The following is a 19,986-nucleotide window of genomic DNA, read 5'->3' as shown; positions in this document are numbered from 1 at the left end:
GAGACAGGGGGGTGGGATTCAAATTTCTTAACAACTGGTTCTGTGGATGTGGCCTGATTTTTGTGTGTGTGTGTGTGTGTGTGTGTGTTGGTGGTGGTCATGTGACTGGCTGGGCATGACTTGTATGTAAATATTATAGATATTTATATAAATATCAAATTTTTTATGTAAAAAAGAGCAACTTTTACCCAAAATCAGGTAAGGCAGGCAGGCAGATTGAGTTGCTCACAGAATCACAGATTCATTCAGAGAGCTGTGAGATCAGCTACCTGAGCCTGTCACATAAAATTTGCTTGCAAACCCATAAAATTTGCTAGCAAACTCACAAAATTAACTCACAACACATCATGTATGTAAATATTGAGGTTTTTTTATAAAAAAAGGTGCAACTTTTACCCAAAATCACTGGCAGGCAGGTTGAGTTGCTCACAGAATAACAGATTCACTTAGAGATCTGTGTTTCTTCCATCGACTAGCTGAGTCTGCACTGTTTCAGTCCTAAGGAAGGTTCGGCTCTGCTCAAAAAACAGAGCCGAAGATCTAAAGATTAGCTAGAAAGCAAGAAATCCAACGATTTACTGCTTTCTAGCTAATCTAAATCTCCCGGCTCAGCAGAACAGATGATGGTCGGAAAAAGGAGAAATAGCAACTTAGCAAAGAAGTTTGCCAGGTAAGGAGTGAGTGAGCGGGAAGGGTTCCCGCGGGCCATGTGGGTGGCGCAGCCTTGTGTTCCTGCGCAGCCTGGATTAATTGCTTTGGGGGGCGCTCTGGGGGTGACATTTTTCTGCATGGACCACCCAAATTTTCTCGCGGACTACCAGTGAGCCACAGCTTGTTCTAAAGGGTTGTCACAAAGAAAAATGAGATGGTCAACCTATTCTCTACAGCAGGACAAGAGATAACAGATGGAAACTTATCAAGCAGAGATCCCACACAGAACTAAGGGGAAATTTCCTGTTAGTGAGAACAACTAACAAGTGGAATGGCTTGTCTCCAGAAGTTGTGGGTATTCCGTCACTAGAGGTTTTCAAGCAGAGACTGGACAGTCATTTGTCTGAAATGGTATAAGATCTCCTGCTTGAGCAGAGTTGGCCAAGAAGATGACCAAGTCCCTTCCAACTCGGTTATTCTGTTATTTACTCTTTTTTCACAATTCACAATGCAACCAGATTTTTGGCATATAGAATTCTTCATTTAGAGCTTTCTAAATCCAATAGCTTTACAACTGATTAAAGGTTAACAGGGAAGAAAGGGGTTATTTAGTAAATTCCATACATAATATCTTCGGTCTGATTTCATACATAACGTCTTCGGTCTGACTTAAGCATGGTATATAAAATCATACATTGCAATGTCCTACCTGTCAATGAATACTTCAGCTTCAACCATAACAACACAAGAGCACACAATAGATACAAACTCAAAGTAAACCGCACCAAACTTGATTGCAGGAAATACGACTTCAGCAATAGAGTGGTCAATGTCTGGAATACTCTACCCGACTCTGTAGTCTCTTCCCCAAACCCCAAAAACTTTAACCTTAGACTGTCTACTATTGACCTCACCCCTTTCCTAAGAGGTCTGTAGGGGCGTGCATAAACGCACCAACGTGCCTACCGTCCCTGTCCTATTGTTTCTCTTATTGTTTTATTTTTCTTATATGTACCCATTTCATGTATTCACAACTATGTATACACTTATACTTATTATCTTGTAAACAATTGGCAAATCAAATAAATAAATAAATAAATAAATAAATAAATATTTTCTAACTTCAAGCTGTTCTATAAACTAGTGCCTCATTCATATGCCATATTAAGCCAGAATTTGGTTAGTTTGATTCAGCTAACAATAGTTAACAATAATCATTAGTCACATTAGTTTTTGTTTGCTCAACAAACAGTTGGCAAATTAAGATTAGACCAGGGTAAAACTATGCTGCAAAACATACTTACTGATGAATTCCTTCCAGTTATAAGGAATTGTTTTGCATCTGAAACAACTTCTTAAAATTATTTACCTCTACAACTTTTTCAGAAACAATCCTGATGATCTTGCCTCTTTGCCATTGATTTTGTTCACATACATAAGCAGCACAATCCATATCAGCTTCCCATTTAATTGCTTCATTCTCTGTTTCAAAATAAGTAGCAATCATATTTTCCTGTAACCTAAAGTTTTAAAAAGTGAATCACATCATCAATCTAGATTTTCAAAATGATTTTAAAAATTAATTTTGCAGATCTGTGCAAAAGTGTCAAATTGTTATTCCTCACTATTAAAATCCCTGTCAATTAAGCTAATCCATTCTAGCAAAGAAAAAATGGCACAATGATTTAGTCTTTATATGTTTTCATCAAAAATACATTTTGTGGCACCAAGTTGCTCCCTTACCTTTTTAGAATTTTTTCTGATAACATAAAATGCACAAATATCTTGCTAGGAGATACAATGTGATTAATTTGCACTTGCAATTCTTTATTACTTTCCAAAACCAAATCTTCCATCTGTCGCAAGTCTTCAATCTCAAATTTTAATAAAGATTTCTCTGCTTTGACCATATCCTCCAGATCAGGATCCCATATTTCATTATAAGGTGCAACAATCATTTTGCTATTACTATAAAAAGAAAATCAATTTTGTTTATACTGGCATATACCAATGCCAAAAAAGCTGAAACATGTCCACAGTAATTGCTATGTATACTTTGAAAATTAGCTCAAAGTTGCATATGAGAAATATGCTGAAATATTGTACAAACTCAGTACAGTTGCTATGACAACCTGACAAGCATACTTACCCTATTATGTAAGATGCTAAGCCCTCTTTAACCAAAAGATTGTTCACACTGCCTGACTGCTTTGGGGACACACATACACTTTGATAGAGCTCAACAGATAGTACATTATCTTCTGATTTTTCTACAAAGAGAGGAAAATACATTCAAATCTGCTGAATTTTGAGGGGGAAAAAATCTAATGATTCAACTATTCTCCAAATTAAGAACAAGAACTTTTTTCTCTATGATATAATATGGTTTTGTTTTGGTTTAATGTGTTTTATAAGCAGTGATTTGTTGCTTAATATTGTGTGAACCCACTTAATCATGGCTTAAGAGAAAATAACAATGAAAATAACATTAATTGTGCCCTATAATCATCCAACATCTTTTAAGCCTGAATTCCAAGTGGTTCCAATCAAATGAATTGATATATATTAAATGAACTGGGTCATGGATGAGTTCTTCCCGCACTGCTATTTAGACATATATGACCACCAAAAGCTACCAAATAGATAGCAATTAGCAAGAAAGTGGAAATTATAGCAGAACTTATAAACCACTTGTAAGTATGAGTTTCAAAGACTATTAGGAAGAATTACCCATCACATGACTCTCTCCTCCGAACAAGAACAGAGTAAACAACTGATCTTTGATCAGTTAATTGTTAATCTACAGATATTTAACTGGAAGTATTTTAATTTGTATCATGAATAACACAAAAACAGCAGCATTAAAGAACAAATATATGAAGATAGTTGAAACATCCATATAATCACACTTTCAATAATACCCCAAATCAACTGAAAAATGAAAACAGGGTAGTCCTTACTACTACTGGTGATGGTGTCTTTACTACTGGTGATGGAAAATGTATGACCTTTGGAGGGCAGGACAGGGCAGAAAACCAAACCAAATCAAATCAAAGATATTATAAGCACATGTGCAGTTTCACTAGCTTTTATTATTTACATACCGCTCATCTCTGTTTAACAATAAAGTTGCCAGTGTCAATGTGGTTACTAAACAAGGACTACCTGTAACCTTGACCTGCTTGCGGTATTTGAGGAGAAATCGGACAAATCATCTCTCATTTGAGTGTATTCCATAGGTTGGGATTCATGACAGACAAAGTAAGTCACTTCATGAGAAAAGGAACTCTCCACAGGTCGTCTCTAAATATTTTAAGCATGGATTTAATTCTGTGCCTCATGTATTCTGATGCTGTAGTTTACAGCTTTAAAGATAATAACCAGCATTTTGAATGGGGTCTGCAATCTAGACACTGAGGTGAAATATTCAGGTTGTTTTCAAAATCAGCCCTAAGGTTGTTAACATTCTAAGCAGTTCACTAAAGGGCATTGAGCAAGACAGGAGTTAATGTTGTCAGGGCAGAGAAATAAATACTTACCTGTAACAAAGCAGAGCACACATTTGTCCTGAATCAATTGTTCAAACCTGTCCTTTGATTGGACAGTCCATTCAGTGGCTTCTTTACATGGTTTAATATAAGCCAATTTGCACCTGATAGCCTAGGTTGTAAAATACAGACTGTTTAGCTGAAAAGTCATTCTCATCACAGAAATATTTAGATATATATTCTCTCATACAAAGAAATCCTAATGGTTTCCAAAACAACAAAGTTTAGATTCACACAACTTAAACTTATTCTTAGGTGTTTCCAGTCCTTTGGTGAATAGCAGTCATGCGGCGGGGTCCTTTTACAGTGCTGAACCCCGCCTCTTCCATCTTTGTCATTGCTCACCCCTTTGTCTCTTTTCCACAGTGCAGAAGTCAACAGGCAGAGCTGGCACATTAGGCGCACATCAGGTGTGCCTTATAGTGTGAAAAATACAGTATTTGTATCACAACTTTATTATTTTTACAAATAAGTCAAATAAAAAATACACCTAATACTCAGGGGTGGGATTCAAATTTTTTAACAACTGGCTCTGTGGGCGTGGCTTAGTTGGTGGGCATGGCTTGGTGGTCATGTGACTGGCTGGGCGTGGCCAACTCAATATCACTCACATCGAGGCACGCATCTCCTCGCCTGGCCTCTCATGACTGTGGGGATGCTGCAACAGTTGTAAGTGTGAAAAATGGTCATGTCACTTTTTTCAGTGCCATTGTAACTTTGAATGGTCACTCCACACAAGCAAAGTACCAGCAAAGGTGGGGAAAAAACCTCCAGAGACATTCCTGAGACAGGAAGTCTAGTCCTGCCAAGAATGCAATAAGGGTTAATGGAGAGGCAGTTTCTGTAAGCAACACCAGAATGTTTCCTTCCTGCCTTCCTTACAGGATTAGGCCAGTAATTTCTTCTAACAACAGGTTCTCTGAACTGCTTAGAATGTTAACAACCGGTTCTAACGAATAGGTGCGAACCTGTGGAATCCCACCCTGCTAATACTCCTTCCTGCCATTTTCACAACCACCACCCTGTCAGATAGATTGGGCTGACAGAGAATGATTGGCTCAAAGTCAACCAGCTGACTTCCATGCTAAGGTAAACACATGGTCTCCCAGTTTGCAGACTGGTGCCTTAATCATTAGAGTAAACTGGGTCTCTTATTCAGATTTTATACTACAGCAGTTTGATCCATTTATACAATAGATATTAGGGTCAATATATTAGAATTCTCAAGGCAAAATCTTCTAAGGAAATCATTTAGTTAGTATACAGTTATCTTGTGTATCACATTTTTATTTATTTATTTATTGAAATATAAACTAAATAAACATTGAAAAACATTTAATTGATATTAAAAGGAATGCAAGTATTACGAAAGAAGGTATAAAAACCGTACAAGGTATTTTGGCAGTTTAATTAGATTCTATAAAATAGCTTTTCTTACCTTTTCTGGGGGAACTAAAAACTCATCTTTTATTTTACGCATTTCTTTTATATTTATTTTAGCAGTATTACCATAGTCAACATATTTAACTTCAACTTCTTGATGTCCTGGCAATCCTTTGGGGGGGGGGGGGGAATGAAATTAGGAAAGATTTAGACCTTGAAATGATAAAAAGAAGTATGTTTATTTGAATGAAAAACATCTGCAAAAGTGTGTTTATGTGCCATATTCTTTTCAGTTAGCCATCATCTTACTTCTTCTCCAAAGTTACATAAAAGAAAATGTCTCATTATCTATGTTACAATTCTCTTCCTGATTTTGATTAATGTTGGAAAATCCAAGAAAATCAGAAAGTCTGTTACATATTCTTTTCTGGTATCAAAAATCAGCATTTGCTAGCTTGATTTGAATGAACATTTCACAATGTTATAATATCCTGAATGAATTTAACATTTTTAAAAATAGAATTGTCATTATAGAAATTCATATTGGCATACTACCCTTCAATGCTTCTCCTGAAAACCAAATCCTGAAATGTATTTTCACATGAACAGAATGTAAGCTGTGGTTTGGGGTTTTTTCATGCAACTGCAAAACGGTGTTTACATAAACCAGAATATCAGGACTCAAAAGTACCCAAGTTGGAAGCAAACATAAATCTGAGAAAAACCATAGCAAAATTTGCCATTGCTACAAGTGAACAAAGTTCATTGTACAGTTATGAAGTTAACTATAAAAAAGGTATTAACCTATAAGTCTTTATATTTATATGTTAATAACTTCATAATTTGAACCTTATAAAAATAGAAGTCCAAAGAAATCCAACGATCTTCAATGTTGAGGAGGTCTTATACCAGACATATCTTTCAAAGTTGAACCCCTTAATCATTACATCAGTTATATGTTGCCCAGAGAATAATGTAGCTATTGATATATTTATGATGCAGTGTCAAAACAAATATATTATTGGACTACAATAATAACAATATTGGATAGATGAAATGTTCTACAACATTTAACTGGGGAAAAGTTTTTGAACTAGAGAGTGTTCAGAATAATTATGCATTCCAGATACTTACCAATCACCTGTGCTCTGTACCAAACACCATCATCTTTAAATTTGGCCACACATGGTTGGCCATGGGTTGGACAAAGGATTTGCAAGTCGGGTCCTGCTTCATTTTCATACACTTCTTCAACTTTATTTAGAAAAGCTGCAAATTCGGGACCCTGTTCTAACTACCACAACAATAAAAAAATAATTCCTTCATGCTAACATTTGGCACTAATATATTAATTTGCATAATCATGTTGCTTATTTTTAGCTGAATTTGGTGGTACTGTAACTAATGCCACAGAAAGGGCTCAGAAAGATAAAAGGGTTAGCAAAGATGCAACTGATATAACCGAACATATTTTGGCCTTCAACACTGAATCTTTGCACTTTTTATTTTAAAAAAAGATTACTTTAAAACAGTTGTTATTCTGCCTGTCCTGTACAAATCCTGTACAAATCCTGTACAAAGGCAGATAGATAACTCCACAAAGCATCCATACAAAGTCTCTTTTATTGTTTCATCAGGCATCCCATCAACTCACAGTCTTATGACGAGGTTCTTTTTAATGTCCAATCCTTTGCATATCTGTCTTTATGGGTAAAAAGATGGTTATCTCTTTCATCCCATATCATACAGGCAGGGGGTAGCTGCTACCACGAGGCTGTGTGTTCAGGCAAGACTGAAGAAACCTCCCCCGATCCACCAAGGGTCAATTCAGTGACCAATCAGGGTTACAGATGTGGCCACATGACATGGACTACATTTCCCAGGATACCTTGACTACATTTACCATGATGCATTCCCTTAAGGGGACAGCTCTCAATTCCTAACTAACTATCCCAAATCCCATTAACTATAACTGTCTGGATAGTGCAGTTATAATGTTTTATATTAATACTGAAAAAGTACCAATATAAACAAAAACATTAAGATTACAGGTAATCCTTGACTTACAATAGTATCCTTTTGCAGTTATAACCTCACTGAAAAAAGTGACTTCTTATTGTTTTTCCCACTTACAAGCATCCCCATGATCACTTGATCAGAATTTGGATGCTTGGCAACTGGTTCATATTTATGACGGTTGCAGTGTCCTGAGATCATGTGATCACCTTTGGTGGCCTTCTGATGAGCAAAGTCAGTGGGGAAACCAGATTCATTCAACAACTGTGTTACTAACTTAACAACTGGAGTGATTCACTTGACAATTGTGGCAAGAAAGGTCATAAAATGGGGTACAGTTCACTTAACTAATTCTCACTTAGCAACAGAAATTTTGAGCTCAATTGGGATCATAAGTCGGGGGCTACATGTACTAACATGAACCCTAACATGAAAATGCAACACTTACCAGCTGAATGTAGAAGTCGCCAGGGCTATGAATGTAACTAACAACAGCAGCAACCTCCGTATTTTCACGTGGCATAACAGGTGGATAGTACGCCAGTGGTACAGTATTTTTTGACCAATCAGAAAATTCATTCTGAAAGCTAATAAGGTAAAGAGAGGAGAATAAACTGTTAATATGCAAGAGAAAGCAATCTGGGACTAATTTTTTAATTTACTGTTAGTAGTCCTGAATATGAAACACAGTTAAAATATGAAGCCGAGTTCTGAGAACAAATTACACAGAAAATCTATTCATACTCTCCTGACCTTTATTTTAACACAACGTTGTAAATCTTAATGTATTCAAACTAGGGGCACATTTGTTACTTTATGTCAATTCCCACCCTAAAAAGACAAAGAAGAAGAAAAAACCCTCAAAGAATTCCCATGACTTGGCTAAAATCTGTTTCCAGAATTTAATCCAAAATGTAGGCTAATTCACATTTCAATCAAATCTGTAAGTACATCTTACATTAATTTATCCAGTGTAATACATTCCATTGATTTCTATGGGAAAACTCAAAAGATGCCATTAGGAATATTCTGCTAATTCCATCGGCAACAATGGTATTACCTTATCCCTGCAATATAGAATTGCAGGAATCTCTATATATAAAATCGAAATACCACTCACGCATCATCACAAAATCTCCATAACCATAAAGCCTACAAACTTAAAATTTGGCACATACGTTCCTCTTGGCTTCTAGGTCCTCACTAAGAAAGGATTTTTTGAAATGATCATCAGAGCATTAGTATTTCGTCTTATTATTATTAACACACTCTGATGCTAAGGAGTTCTACTTCCTCTCCCCATGCGGAAAAAAACATCTGTTCCAAATGCAAAACAGAGGAGTTTCAGCTTTACTTTCATAGCACCAAGCAGCTTTAGTACAGAGCAGATGAGCTAAGCCATGCCCAAGCTCCTTGCTGTCTCCTTCTTGCTCACAGCAAATACTGCTTCAGTTTCCAAACAGCCCTCAACTCTCTCACACACTGACAGGACGCTAGCCAGATGAATACCCATGGATGCTGGTAGGCAGAGGCAGAATTTTTCCCCTTATTTTCCTCCCCAGAAACTAAGCCCGACCACATAGTTTTGTAGCAAAGCACGGGTATAGCACTAGTTTGTAATATTTTTTTTGGATATTCTCCTAACATTGGGAGAGAAGACCCAGATCTTGTACTCTTCTTGGAAACTGATGAAAACCTACTCTCTTCCTTTCTCAAGACAAGCTGAGAAGCACACACAGTCCTGTAATGGAGCCAGTCTATTACAGTTATAGGACATAATGGTAGTGAAATGGGTCGATCATGTGACTGACTTGATTTTATGACTTTTTTGTGGTGGTGGTGAAGTAAGTGAGGCAGTAATAAGGGTAAACCGATTGTTCACTGTGAGCGCAATTTTGCTGAAAATCACTTTTCAGCAAAACCTTTGTAAACCATGGTCAGTTGATTGTGGGGGGACATAAATGCATCTGTGTTGCTGAGCACTCAAACTGTGATCATGTGACTGGGGGGGCGGGGGGCATGACTATTGGAACTTTGGATCCAGGCTGTAAGCCTCCTTTTTAAAGCAGGTTGCAACTCCGAACACAAAAATTTCAGGGGAGGAATAGAAATTTTATCCATTAAGACACAGTTTCTAATCAATCTATAAACTCAGAAGAAGCAAATATATTCCATGTTAAATCATATGTAAGGTACCGTATTTATCGGCGTATAACACGCACAGGCGTATAACACGCATCTTCATTTTAAGAGGAAATTTCACCCCCACTCCCACCCCACGCGCGCGCTTCAATCCACAGTGTCCCATTCTGCCTGCCTGCCTGCCTGCCTTAGTTTCTGGTTGTTTGGGAGCAGCTTCGGCTGAGAATAATAACTATTCGCCTCTTTTACTCAGCCGAAGCTGTTCCGATTCAACCATTAACGAAGGCAGGCAGGCAGGCAGAACGGAGCACTGCGGGCGGGCGGGCGGGCGGACGGGGTGGGGAGAAAAGCGACAGGAAAAGCCCCCCGCTTCTTTGAAGCAGTTTCTTCCTGTGCTGGTGGAGGAGCGAGAGAGCGACTGAGAGAGCTGACCCAGAGAGAAGGACAGGCTTCGGTTGCTTCCTCCCTCCCCTTCTTTCATTTGTGTCCTTGATCCCCGATCCCAGCAGCATTCACCGAAGGCTTCTTAACATTATATCGGCGTATAACACGCATACATCATTTGCCCCCTATTTTCAGGGGGAAAAAAGTGCGTGTTATACGCCGATAAATACGGATAATTGAAGGTAAATCTATTCAAAACATGCTTAATGTCATACGTCTTTTTGCTATGATTTTAAAAAGCTTTTAGTTATGCATACCTTGCTAAGTCCAAGAAAACTAGAGCATCTCTGAGGGACACAGGCATGTCACTGCTTATTTTGTTTGCCGGAGGCTTCATAAGATCTACAATAAGCACGCCATTCTCTTCTCTAAAAATTTTCATCAGAACAGCTTTGCTGTTTACCATTCTCAAAAATTCTGTCCGTGCTTTTCTTCCCCAACCCGTTTCCTGTTGTGGACAGAAATACCAAACAATTCATTTCCGTCCCCTCAATCTTTTCCCTTCATTTCTTTAATTGTAAGTTAAACAGAGACAAATTTTAAATAATTGCCTATGAAGGCAGCTTCAGTATAAGAGAAAAAAAAAATCAAATTTATCCCTAGAAAAGGTTATAAAACATAATGCATGGGAAACACCAACATAAATAGTCTTGAGTAATGTGCAGTCTTAGATTTCTCCACTATTGCAAACTACAGGTTGTGACTTATAACCACAACTGAGATCAGAAAATTAAACAGCACAGTTATCAAAGTATCGCATGGCTGCTCCTGATTTTACAACCATTTTTGGAGTCATTAAGCAGGAGGTCATGTGATCGCGATTTGCAATTTTCCTTGATTTTTCCCCTCTGACTTTGCTTGTTGGAAGCTGGCTAGGAAGATTGGAAATTGCAATCACATGGCCATAGATTGCAAGAATTCACACTGGAAATGCGAATGGGTGCTTGAATCACGATTAAATGTCTTTCTGGGGTGGTGCAACAATTGTAACTTTTTTCAGGACCATCGTAACTTTAATCTGCCATTATTAAATGAATGGTTGCTATCAAGGACTAACTGTAGAAGGTACGGTACTCTGTAGAACAACTTTTATTAAGAATACTCAATAACCAGAAATTTTCTGTGGGTTTTTTTTTTTTTTTTTGCATTTAGCTAATTAAAACTTCATCAACCGAAGAAATCACGAAGTGAGATTTCCTAAGTTTGAAATCAGTCTTTTAATTTGGGTAATGAGATAGCAATAGCACTTAGACTTATATACCGCTTCACAGTACTTTATAGCCCTAAGTGGTTTAGAGTCAGCATATTGCCTCCAACAATATGAGACCTCATTTTACTGACCTCAGAAGGATGGATGGCTGAATCAACCTTGAGCTAGTCAGAATCGAAAGGCATTCGGGAGAATTAGGCTGCAATACTGCATTCTAACCATTGCAACAGCATAAATAAGCTGACAACTAGCAGTGAACTGGAGATAAAACTCCCACATGCTCAATTCAGACATCATGTTCCATTATGATTTATATTAATCACAAAACTCAAACTACTGTTTAAGTTTGTAAGTATACCACAAATTATGCTTTATAGTTGCTCATTTCCTTCTATTTCTCTCCTCTTGGAATACTGTTTCAAAAGAATATTTTCATTTCATTAGCACGTAGCTTCTAGAAGCATAATGGCTGTGAAATATGGTTTACCTCAAACCAAACCTTGGAAAATATTGCATACAGTATTCATAAACATTTGATTTAAAGGGAATCCTTCCAGAAGGCTCTGGAATATTAGGTATATTGGTTCCCTTCTATTCTGGACATCTCTGTCACTATCCTCCTCTATAGAACTATTGAAAACTGTTCTATAACTGTTATATAAAGAAGAAAATCAATAAGATGAAAGTGAGACTATAAAAAGGCATTTAAATTAAAAAATAGAAAAAGGCAGCCAATATAATTCTCACTTACTGAATCCTTAGGAACAATGCCCTTTAGTGAACATTGTAGGGCTAGCTTACTTATACCTCTGAGGCGAGTCTCTAAAGATAAATCCATTTTTCTTACAACCAAACATAGATCTTCAATCATCGTGTATTTAAGAGTAACATGTTTTGGATTCACAGTAACTTCATTGTGTACTCTGATGGCAGAAGAAAAAAACCCACATATGGTTTCATTGTGCAGTTTGGAATACCATTACATTAAGAGTTCATTTCCCAAATATTGATAGGTATACTGTATATATGCAAGTGTATATGTGTATCACAAAACAAAAAAGATACAGATAGTCCTTTTCTTACTATGGCAATTGGGGCTGGAATTTCCTTGCTAAGTGATGTGGTTCTAAAGCACTACCGCATTACTTAGCAACAGCAATCTCTTCAGTCCTGTTTGCCATCGTTAAACAAATGTCAGAAGACATTGCTTCACTCATGGCTGCAAAGACTGTTCTCCGACAGGCACTTAGGCTAGCACAATCCCTTGCTGCAAATGCTGGAGACCAGAGAGTATTCTAGCCAATTTGGGGCAATTATTTTATTTTCATTTTATTTTAGTTTTCTGAGCTTGTGTTATTTTTATAAAGACTGTGATTTGTTATTTCCCAAATTTTGAAAGCTATTGATTTCATTGCATAAGTCACAGACAAGACTTTTGGCTATAGTGGAATACAAGCTAAAAATCAGTTAGTTTATTACAGTCTTAGACCAGAGACCAGAACAAATAAAAATTCTCGGTAAATATACCATTAAAAATTCTAGTATAAAATAATAAATGACAACTAAAATCTATAATAAAATCCAGTCTGTCAATTATACATGATTTAACTATACTAAAATTACAACCCATAAACTCTGTTGTCCGTTGTAGGTTCAACGCTAAAAGGGAAAAGACTAAGCTGTGCAAAGGGTTTGCCAGATTTGTTATATAACATAACTATGATGGAGAAGACACGTTTGCAACGCATCCCCAGTACTGTTGCGCAGAATCTGGCCATCTGCTCTGTAATTATGTGCTGTTCATCCTTAAGCAGCCACTGAAGATACTGTAGGTAGTATCGGAGCGGCCAGGATACCTAGCAGTGATTGGCAGAATATGTTTTTTCCCCGTAATCTCTGTGTAAAGGAGCATCTAAGGAACATGTGACCCACCTCTCCTGAGCCACAGGAACAGAGTGTTTCCGTAATGGTATCCTTAGCTAAATAAATAACGTAGAATAAGCTAACACTAATCCAATTGGAAAATAACCAGCGCATGAATAGTAGCTATCTGAAAGGACTACAAAACATCTGCCGAGATACTACTTTGAGAGTGTGACTATCTGGGTTCAATGTTCACTTTTTCCCAAAGCATTCCACAATCTGATTGAAATGGGAACCAATAAAGGAACACTTGTAGAAGGGGAAAAAAAGACCTGGGTGTCATCTACTTATGTCCCTATTACCAAACTATCAAGCTGTGCAACAGGATAACCAATAACATCTCCTTATCATGCTCCAGCCAGAAATAAGATTTTAAAAATCAAATTCACTCTGAAGCATCTGGTGAAAACACCATTTACTAAATCACCTTGGGTAGAAATGATAATTTCAAAACCAGCTTATAATTTCACAAAAAAGTGTGTGTGTGTGTGGGGGGGAATCTAAACAGGATAGATTTGAACACAAGTTATTTAAAATTATTCTACCTTGAAATAATTAAAGCTTCTGGATGCCCAAAGTCTATAAGGAATACTTTCATTATTGCAATATCACAAATTTTGTGTTTTGTCAGTCCATAGGGTTTCTCCTCATTTTTATTCAGGAGTGGAATTAATTCAATTATTTCTGCACGGCACCACATTCCATGTTCTTTGCTTTTAACCAAAATCCTTGTGCCTGAAATACATTAAATATCTTTAAATGCATTACTACATAATTCCCCCCCAAAACCCCCCCCCCCCCACAAAAAAAAACAAAAAAACCCCCTCCCCCAAAAACCCGAAACCCCACAAACACCCAAACCCGCCCCCCCCCCCCCCCAAAAAAACACCGCCCCCACACCACCACCCCCAAAAAACACCAAAAAAAAACACCAAAAAAACCCCCCCCCCCCCCCCCCCCCCCCCCCCCCCCCCCCCCCCCCCCCCCCCCCCCCCCCCTTACTTTTTTAAGCATTCTTAAGAAAGGATATTTATAGAACTATTGAATGGTCTCACTCTTCAATCTTCAGCACTTAAAAATTTGTCTGAAAGTAAGAGCAGAGGCTTTACTTTCAAGAAAGTACTTAGGGCTGCAAAACTCTGGCTAGTCATAAGATGGCAGCAAAATTCCACTAATAAACCATGCTATTAGCATCGTTTTACTAAAGAAATGCATCTGTACAACTAGTTCACAATCATTTTTCCAATTTCAAAATAAATGAAGTAACTCCAAACAAAATCTGAATACAATACCCACGAAGAAACACATAATAAAACTTGAGAATTAGAAGGTAGTTTAGCAAAACCCATAGGGAGCAATGGCTCAACAGTTAAAGATGCTCAGCTTGTTACTGGAAAGCTGACAGACCCAGGCGCTATGTGATGGGGTGAGCTCCCATTACTTGCCTCAGGGTCCTATCCACCCAGCAGTTCGAAAGCATGCAAATGGAAGTAGATAAATAGATACCACTTCAGTGGAAGATAACAGTGTTTTGTGTGTCTCAACATGTAGTCATGCTGGCCACATAACCACAGAAGTTTCTTTGAACAACGCTGACTCCCTTGGCTAAGAAACAGAGATGAGTAACACCCACTAGGGTTGGACATAATTGGACAGGAGAAACGTTTACCTTTACCAAAACCCACATAAGCTCATTTTCACAAAAGTTTAAAAAAATTCTGAAATTATAACATCTGAAATTAAAGGAATGTTGTTACCTAGTTCCAAAACGTCAATAGGAGACAAATAGTTATTCCTACAATAGTATTTCAAAACTTTTTCCAAATAGATCGCAGTTTTCTTTTGGGAAACTTTCCGAACATAGAAATGACATGGATTTATTACACAACTGACAATAACATATTCAGGATCTTCTGTGTAAATAGAATATAAATTGAATGAATAAAATCAAATTAATAAGTAAAATCAAATTATTTTATTTATTTTATTTGCCATATATCTCACTATGGATTAGGCGACTTACAATAATAAAAACAAAGAAATGAAACAGAACAGAAGCAAAATAATAGAACAATAAAATAAAAAATGAAAAAGAAAATAACATGAATACATCAATATGATAATGAAATAAAGGGTCCATTAAGTAATTAGCAAACTACATTTCTACACAGAATGAACGAAATTGCAAAAAAAACCATTTACTTGAAAACAGCAGCATCTGGCTGAACAGTTAACTGTTTTATTATTAATCATAATCTATTTTCATCTGTCAATAATAGCTACGTTACATTTAAAATATTAAGAGTCAATACACTTGGACTACTCCAAATTAAGCATTTTTTGCTTTACAACCAGTTGTTGTGAAAAAAGTGTATGTCTATTCCATAAACTTCCTCTTATACACTTGCTCTACACCTTCAAAGTTACTGTTTAAAAAAAGGGATGGGAGCATTTCTTTCTACATTTCAAAGATCAAACTATTCAACCAATCATTCTGTCATTTTATTTTGCCAGATCACAGTTACATACCAGTCTTTAATTCAAATGGGACCTGAGGTGCTTGAAAGAAACTCTTCTGATATGTAGATTTGCTATATTCTGCAGAAAATGCTTGGGGTGGGGGGGGTGGGGGGGGGAAACACAGATACATTTAATCAACTCCATATGTGAATATTATTCACCTAGAACATTGACTGATTATAGAGAACTGATTATACAACTGAGACTTCATGACTAGCCTTCTAAAGCTTCTAAAGTTCAGGAGTCAAGCTTATAGTTTTCCATTTTGCCCTAAGAAGTCTATTCTACGAAATCCCGGGAATCACGAGGAATGGCATCTGCTGGGATGGTGGGTGTTAAAACCAGCGAGATAGTGGAGGATACCACCTGGCCTTTTTTGGCAGACCCTTCAATGTATGAAAGTGGCAGAATGGGACAATTTGCTCCTCCCTGCCTCCCCCTCGCCTGGCTAACTTGCTGTGGAGATAATTCGCCACAAGCTGGGCCTTCCTCTCTAGTTTCCGAAGCCAGGTTTAAGAGAGGAGAAACCAGCTTACACTCCTTCTCTGAAGGCTTCCTTACCTTGCTTTCCAGTGCACCCCCCTCCAGTGAAAGTCGTGCTAGCTGGAATCATTTTACACACACACACACAAATTATGAGTTTGGGGACATTTATCTGCATCCAAGCCAGCAAGCTGTCAATTGTGGGCCTGGGGAGAAGGATCACTTCTTCGGTGTGTTGCACCGGACAAGGAGAACACCAAGCAGGGGCAGTAAAAGGCGACTTAGCCTGGAACAAGGTTAGTCCTCCTTTTGTGGGGGGGAGGATGGAAAATGAGGTGAGGAAGCCTTTGGAAAAGGAGTGCAGGTGGGCTATAGGGAAGTCATTGTTCTGGGCTGGATGATTCACTGGGAACAGCCTTCGTGGCAATGGCCTCATCGGGAGTGAGTTGCCCTATCACCATCCCTCCCTGCTTACCCATCTCCCTGCCCGGGAAATGTCAGGGTCCAGCACAACATGCTGAAGGAGAGGTTCCTCTCCTTAAGCCTGGGTGGAACTGGCAGCCTGCAGATAAAAGTCCCCAAGCTCAGAATGGTGTGTGTGCATACATACCTGTGCACAGAACAATGACTCCTGCTTAGCCCGTGTTTCAAATGGGCATTGGAAAGCGAGGCAAGGAAGCCTTCAGAGAAGGAATGCGGGTGGTGGGAACTTTCACCTTGCTTAAGCTGGCCCAGCTTTGGAAACCAGAGTGCAAGGCGGCGGTGGCAAGGTTGCAGCGGTGAGTTGTCACAGATCCTGCCACTGGCTACTAACTTCTGGATCACAATCCATGGAGTTTAACACACTTCCAAGGCTGAGTGTTAGCTAATCCATACACTTTTTATAAGATGGTTATGACCGTGTTTTTAATTTGTTTTGATTACATCAGTCTCCAAACACTTAAACATCAGAAAGATTTGCTTATATCCGATTTAAATACTACTGTTTATAGAAATTTCAACATCATTGTCTAAGAGTCACTTCTTGTGAAATGGGCAGCCATATAATAAATATAATAAAAAATAAATATAGCATATTACAAAAAGGGATACAACATCTGGTGTTTGCTCTGCTACTGGCAAAGCTCTCTCTCTGTGTGTGTGTGTGAGGGAGAGAGAGAGAGAGAGAGAATTATCCATCTTATGCATTTTTAAAACAGTATAAACACTTTGAAAGAGAAAGAATATTATAGCTGTAACAAATTATATAAAGAGCTTTAGAGGGGGTTTAAAGCCTTACTTACTTTCTTGATCATCTTCAATTATTTCTTCAATGATAACATCTGGTGTAGATGTGGCCTGAGATAATGCAGCAGTTTGTTTCTGAATGGATAACGGACTCATTTCTTGCAGGTGGGAGCCTCCAAAACATACATCAGATTCTTCCGAAGGAATTACATCGACTTCTTTAACAAGATTTACATTTACTTGATGTGAAGTACCAAGTTCATTATTCATTTTTAGAGAGCTCTCTTCAAAGTTGTACCTAAATTGACCAATTATTCATTGAATACTGCTTGTACATTGAACATACCATTAGCATGAAAGATCAAATAAACAACAGAAAAGGCCTTTGACTTTAAGAAGCATCTTTAAATCCCATTAAACCTGAAGGCTAAATACATCCTCTAGTAATTTTTTTTCAATCCCAGAACACTTTGAGATTTCTTCACCAAATTGGTCCTGTAAATATCAAAGATCTCATAATTGCTACTAATTGGAATTATGCCAAAAACCTATGTTGTGATTCCGGCATCTGCTACAGGTTTTTTGAATGACAGCTCCAGCGAGGAGGACTTATATGAATCAGCAAGTTCTAACGATGAGGAGGAGATGAATGCATTTGATTTGCAAGATCGGCTTGAACCTTCAAACTCCTCCACCCTTCAATTAGGTGGTCAGCGGAACGGGTGATAATGAGGAACAAATGTTATCTTCAGGTGAAGAAGATGATAATTTGGATGATTGCTGGGTAGATGTCAGGACAAGACGTCTCCTGACAAGGAGGAACCAACGAGGTTACAATTAGTGGAGCAGCAACAGATGCAAATAAATCAATTACTCCAGAGCAACGTATCCCTTCAAAATCAGGTAACACAATTATTATCGTTGTTGCCAATTCTCAAACTGTTTCAGCTGCAGCTGGAGTTCCCCCTGCACCCCTGTGAGAAAAATTCCGATAGCTATGCCAGATAAATTTTCTGGGCAAACGGACATGTTTTCAACATTTTTGGGTCAGTGCCAATTGTATTTTTCTGTGAGGCCGGAGGATTTTCCAACCGATCGAGTTAAAATTGGCTTTATTATTAGTTTGTTAACCGGGCAGGCTGCCAAATGGGCTACTCCTTATTAGTACAAGATAGTCCATTACTGGACGATTTCCAGGGTTTATTCAACAGATGAACGTTATGTTTGAGAATCCAATTAAATCTCAAACTGTGGACAGAAAATTGAGGGATATTATTCAAGGTAAACACTCATTGCAAGAATACGTTGCAGAATTTCGCTTGTTGTGTATGGACTCCACCTGGAATGAACCAGCTCACATGGCAGCATTCCAAGAGGGTTTGTCCGACATTATCAAGGATGAACTAATTCATGCAGAGCGTGCTTCAACTTTGGACACATTGATTACTCAATGCTTACGTATTGAAGCTCGCCTACAACATCGTGGGTGTAAACGGACCGTTGCAGAGCCACCTGTGTTTCCTCGTTCACGCACCCCGTCTATGAGGGTTTTCCAATCCAGAATTCCAGCAGAGGAGCCGATGGAGATAGGCGCACTCCGCCCTCGTTTAACAGTTCAGGAACGATCGAGAAGATTTCAGGAAGGTTTGTGCCTTTATTGGGGGTTCGGGACATTTTGCAAATTCCTGCACTCGGAAGGGGACTCGTGGACCTGTATCAAAACCCATTGCTGGTCCGTCGGGAAACGGGTAGGCCCGACCTCAGGGAAACCCTAGGTCGGGCACAGTATTCACTTTCATCTCAAATTGCTGAAGTTAATTCTGGCCCTCCTCGACATTTACTTTTGGACACTCGCATATTCTTGCAATCTCGGAAGGAGGGAATCCCTGCCGTGGCACTGGTGGATTCAGGGGCTACGACTAGCTTTATGGATTATGATTTCGTAAAACATTTCAAAGTTCCTTTAGTGCCTGTGAATCCCCCATGCAGGTGGAAACCGTAGATGGGCGCGAACTCAAGTCGGGACCTATTCGCTTCCACCCAACCACTGCGTATGCGTATTGGGGATCACGAGGAGGCGATAAGTTTTTATATCACTTCGAACCTCCATCTTCCTTTGGTGCTCGGAGTATCCTGGCTGCGTCTACACGATCCGTTGGTGGCTTGGGCGCAGAACGCTGTTTCTTTTCCAAGCTTGCAATGTGTGGACCACCTGAGACATGTCTGTGCAGGCCAACATATTGTCGCTTCTGCTGCCTCGATTCCTTCAGAGCTGTCGGATTTCCCGATGTTTTCAGTGAACAGGAGGCAGATCAATTACCACCACATCGTGTTTATGACTGTCCCGTGGATTTGATACCGGACGCTCCATTACCAAAGGGGAGGTTGTATTCTTTGTCTGAGCCTGAACTAGTTGCACTTCGAGAATTTTTGAATAAA

At 38.5% G+C, this 19,986-nt stretch overlaps 1 protein-coding gene across 1 annotated transcript in view; it reads right to left on the bottom strand.

Moving 5' to 3' along the window:
• The window catches only part of RNF17 (ring finger protein 17), a 58,168-nt gene that overhangs the window by 23,362 nt on the left and 14,820 nt on the right, over window positions 1-19,986 (bottom strand). The window contains exons 7-19 of the mRNA XM_087966242.1: window positions 17,604-17,845; window positions 15,847-15,927; window positions 15,075-15,230; window positions 13,863-14,052; window positions 12,146-12,317; window positions 10,442-10,632; window positions 8,047-8,185; window positions 6,717-6,876; window positions 5,638-5,753; window positions 4,191-4,311; window positions 2,801-2,921; window positions 2,395-2,619; window positions 2,021-2,171 (exon numbers count right to left, since the gene is read on the bottom strand). Of these exons, the coding sequence (XP_087822368.1) occupies window positions 2,021-2,171; window positions 2,395-2,619; window positions 2,801-2,921; window positions 4,191-4,311; window positions 5,638-5,753; window positions 6,717-6,876; window positions 8,047-8,185; window positions 10,442-10,632; window positions 12,146-12,317; window positions 13,863-14,052; window positions 15,075-15,230; window positions 15,847-15,927; window positions 17,604-17,845 (2,065 nt within the window). The remainder of the gene's footprint in view (window positions 1-2,020; window positions 2,172-2,394; window positions 2,620-2,800; window positions 2,922-4,190; window positions 4,312-5,637; window positions 5,754-6,716; window positions 6,877-8,046; window positions 8,186-10,441; window positions 10,633-12,145; window positions 12,318-13,862; window positions 14,053-15,074; window positions 15,231-15,846; window positions 15,928-17,603; window positions 17,846-19,986) is intronic.

Source organism: Notechis scutatus, chromosome 5, assembly GCF_049901735.1.
Source record: "Notechis scutatus isolate UNSWTSFEM ecotype Mainland chromosome 5, rNotScu1.2, whole genome shotgun sequence".
Classification (NCBI taxonomy): domain Eukaryota; kingdom Metazoa; phylum Chordata; class Lepidosauria; order Squamata; family Elapidae; genus Notechis; species Notechis scutatus.
Note: the sequence above shows the minus strand (reverse complement) of the source record. Positions and strands in the feature narration are given on the sequence as shown.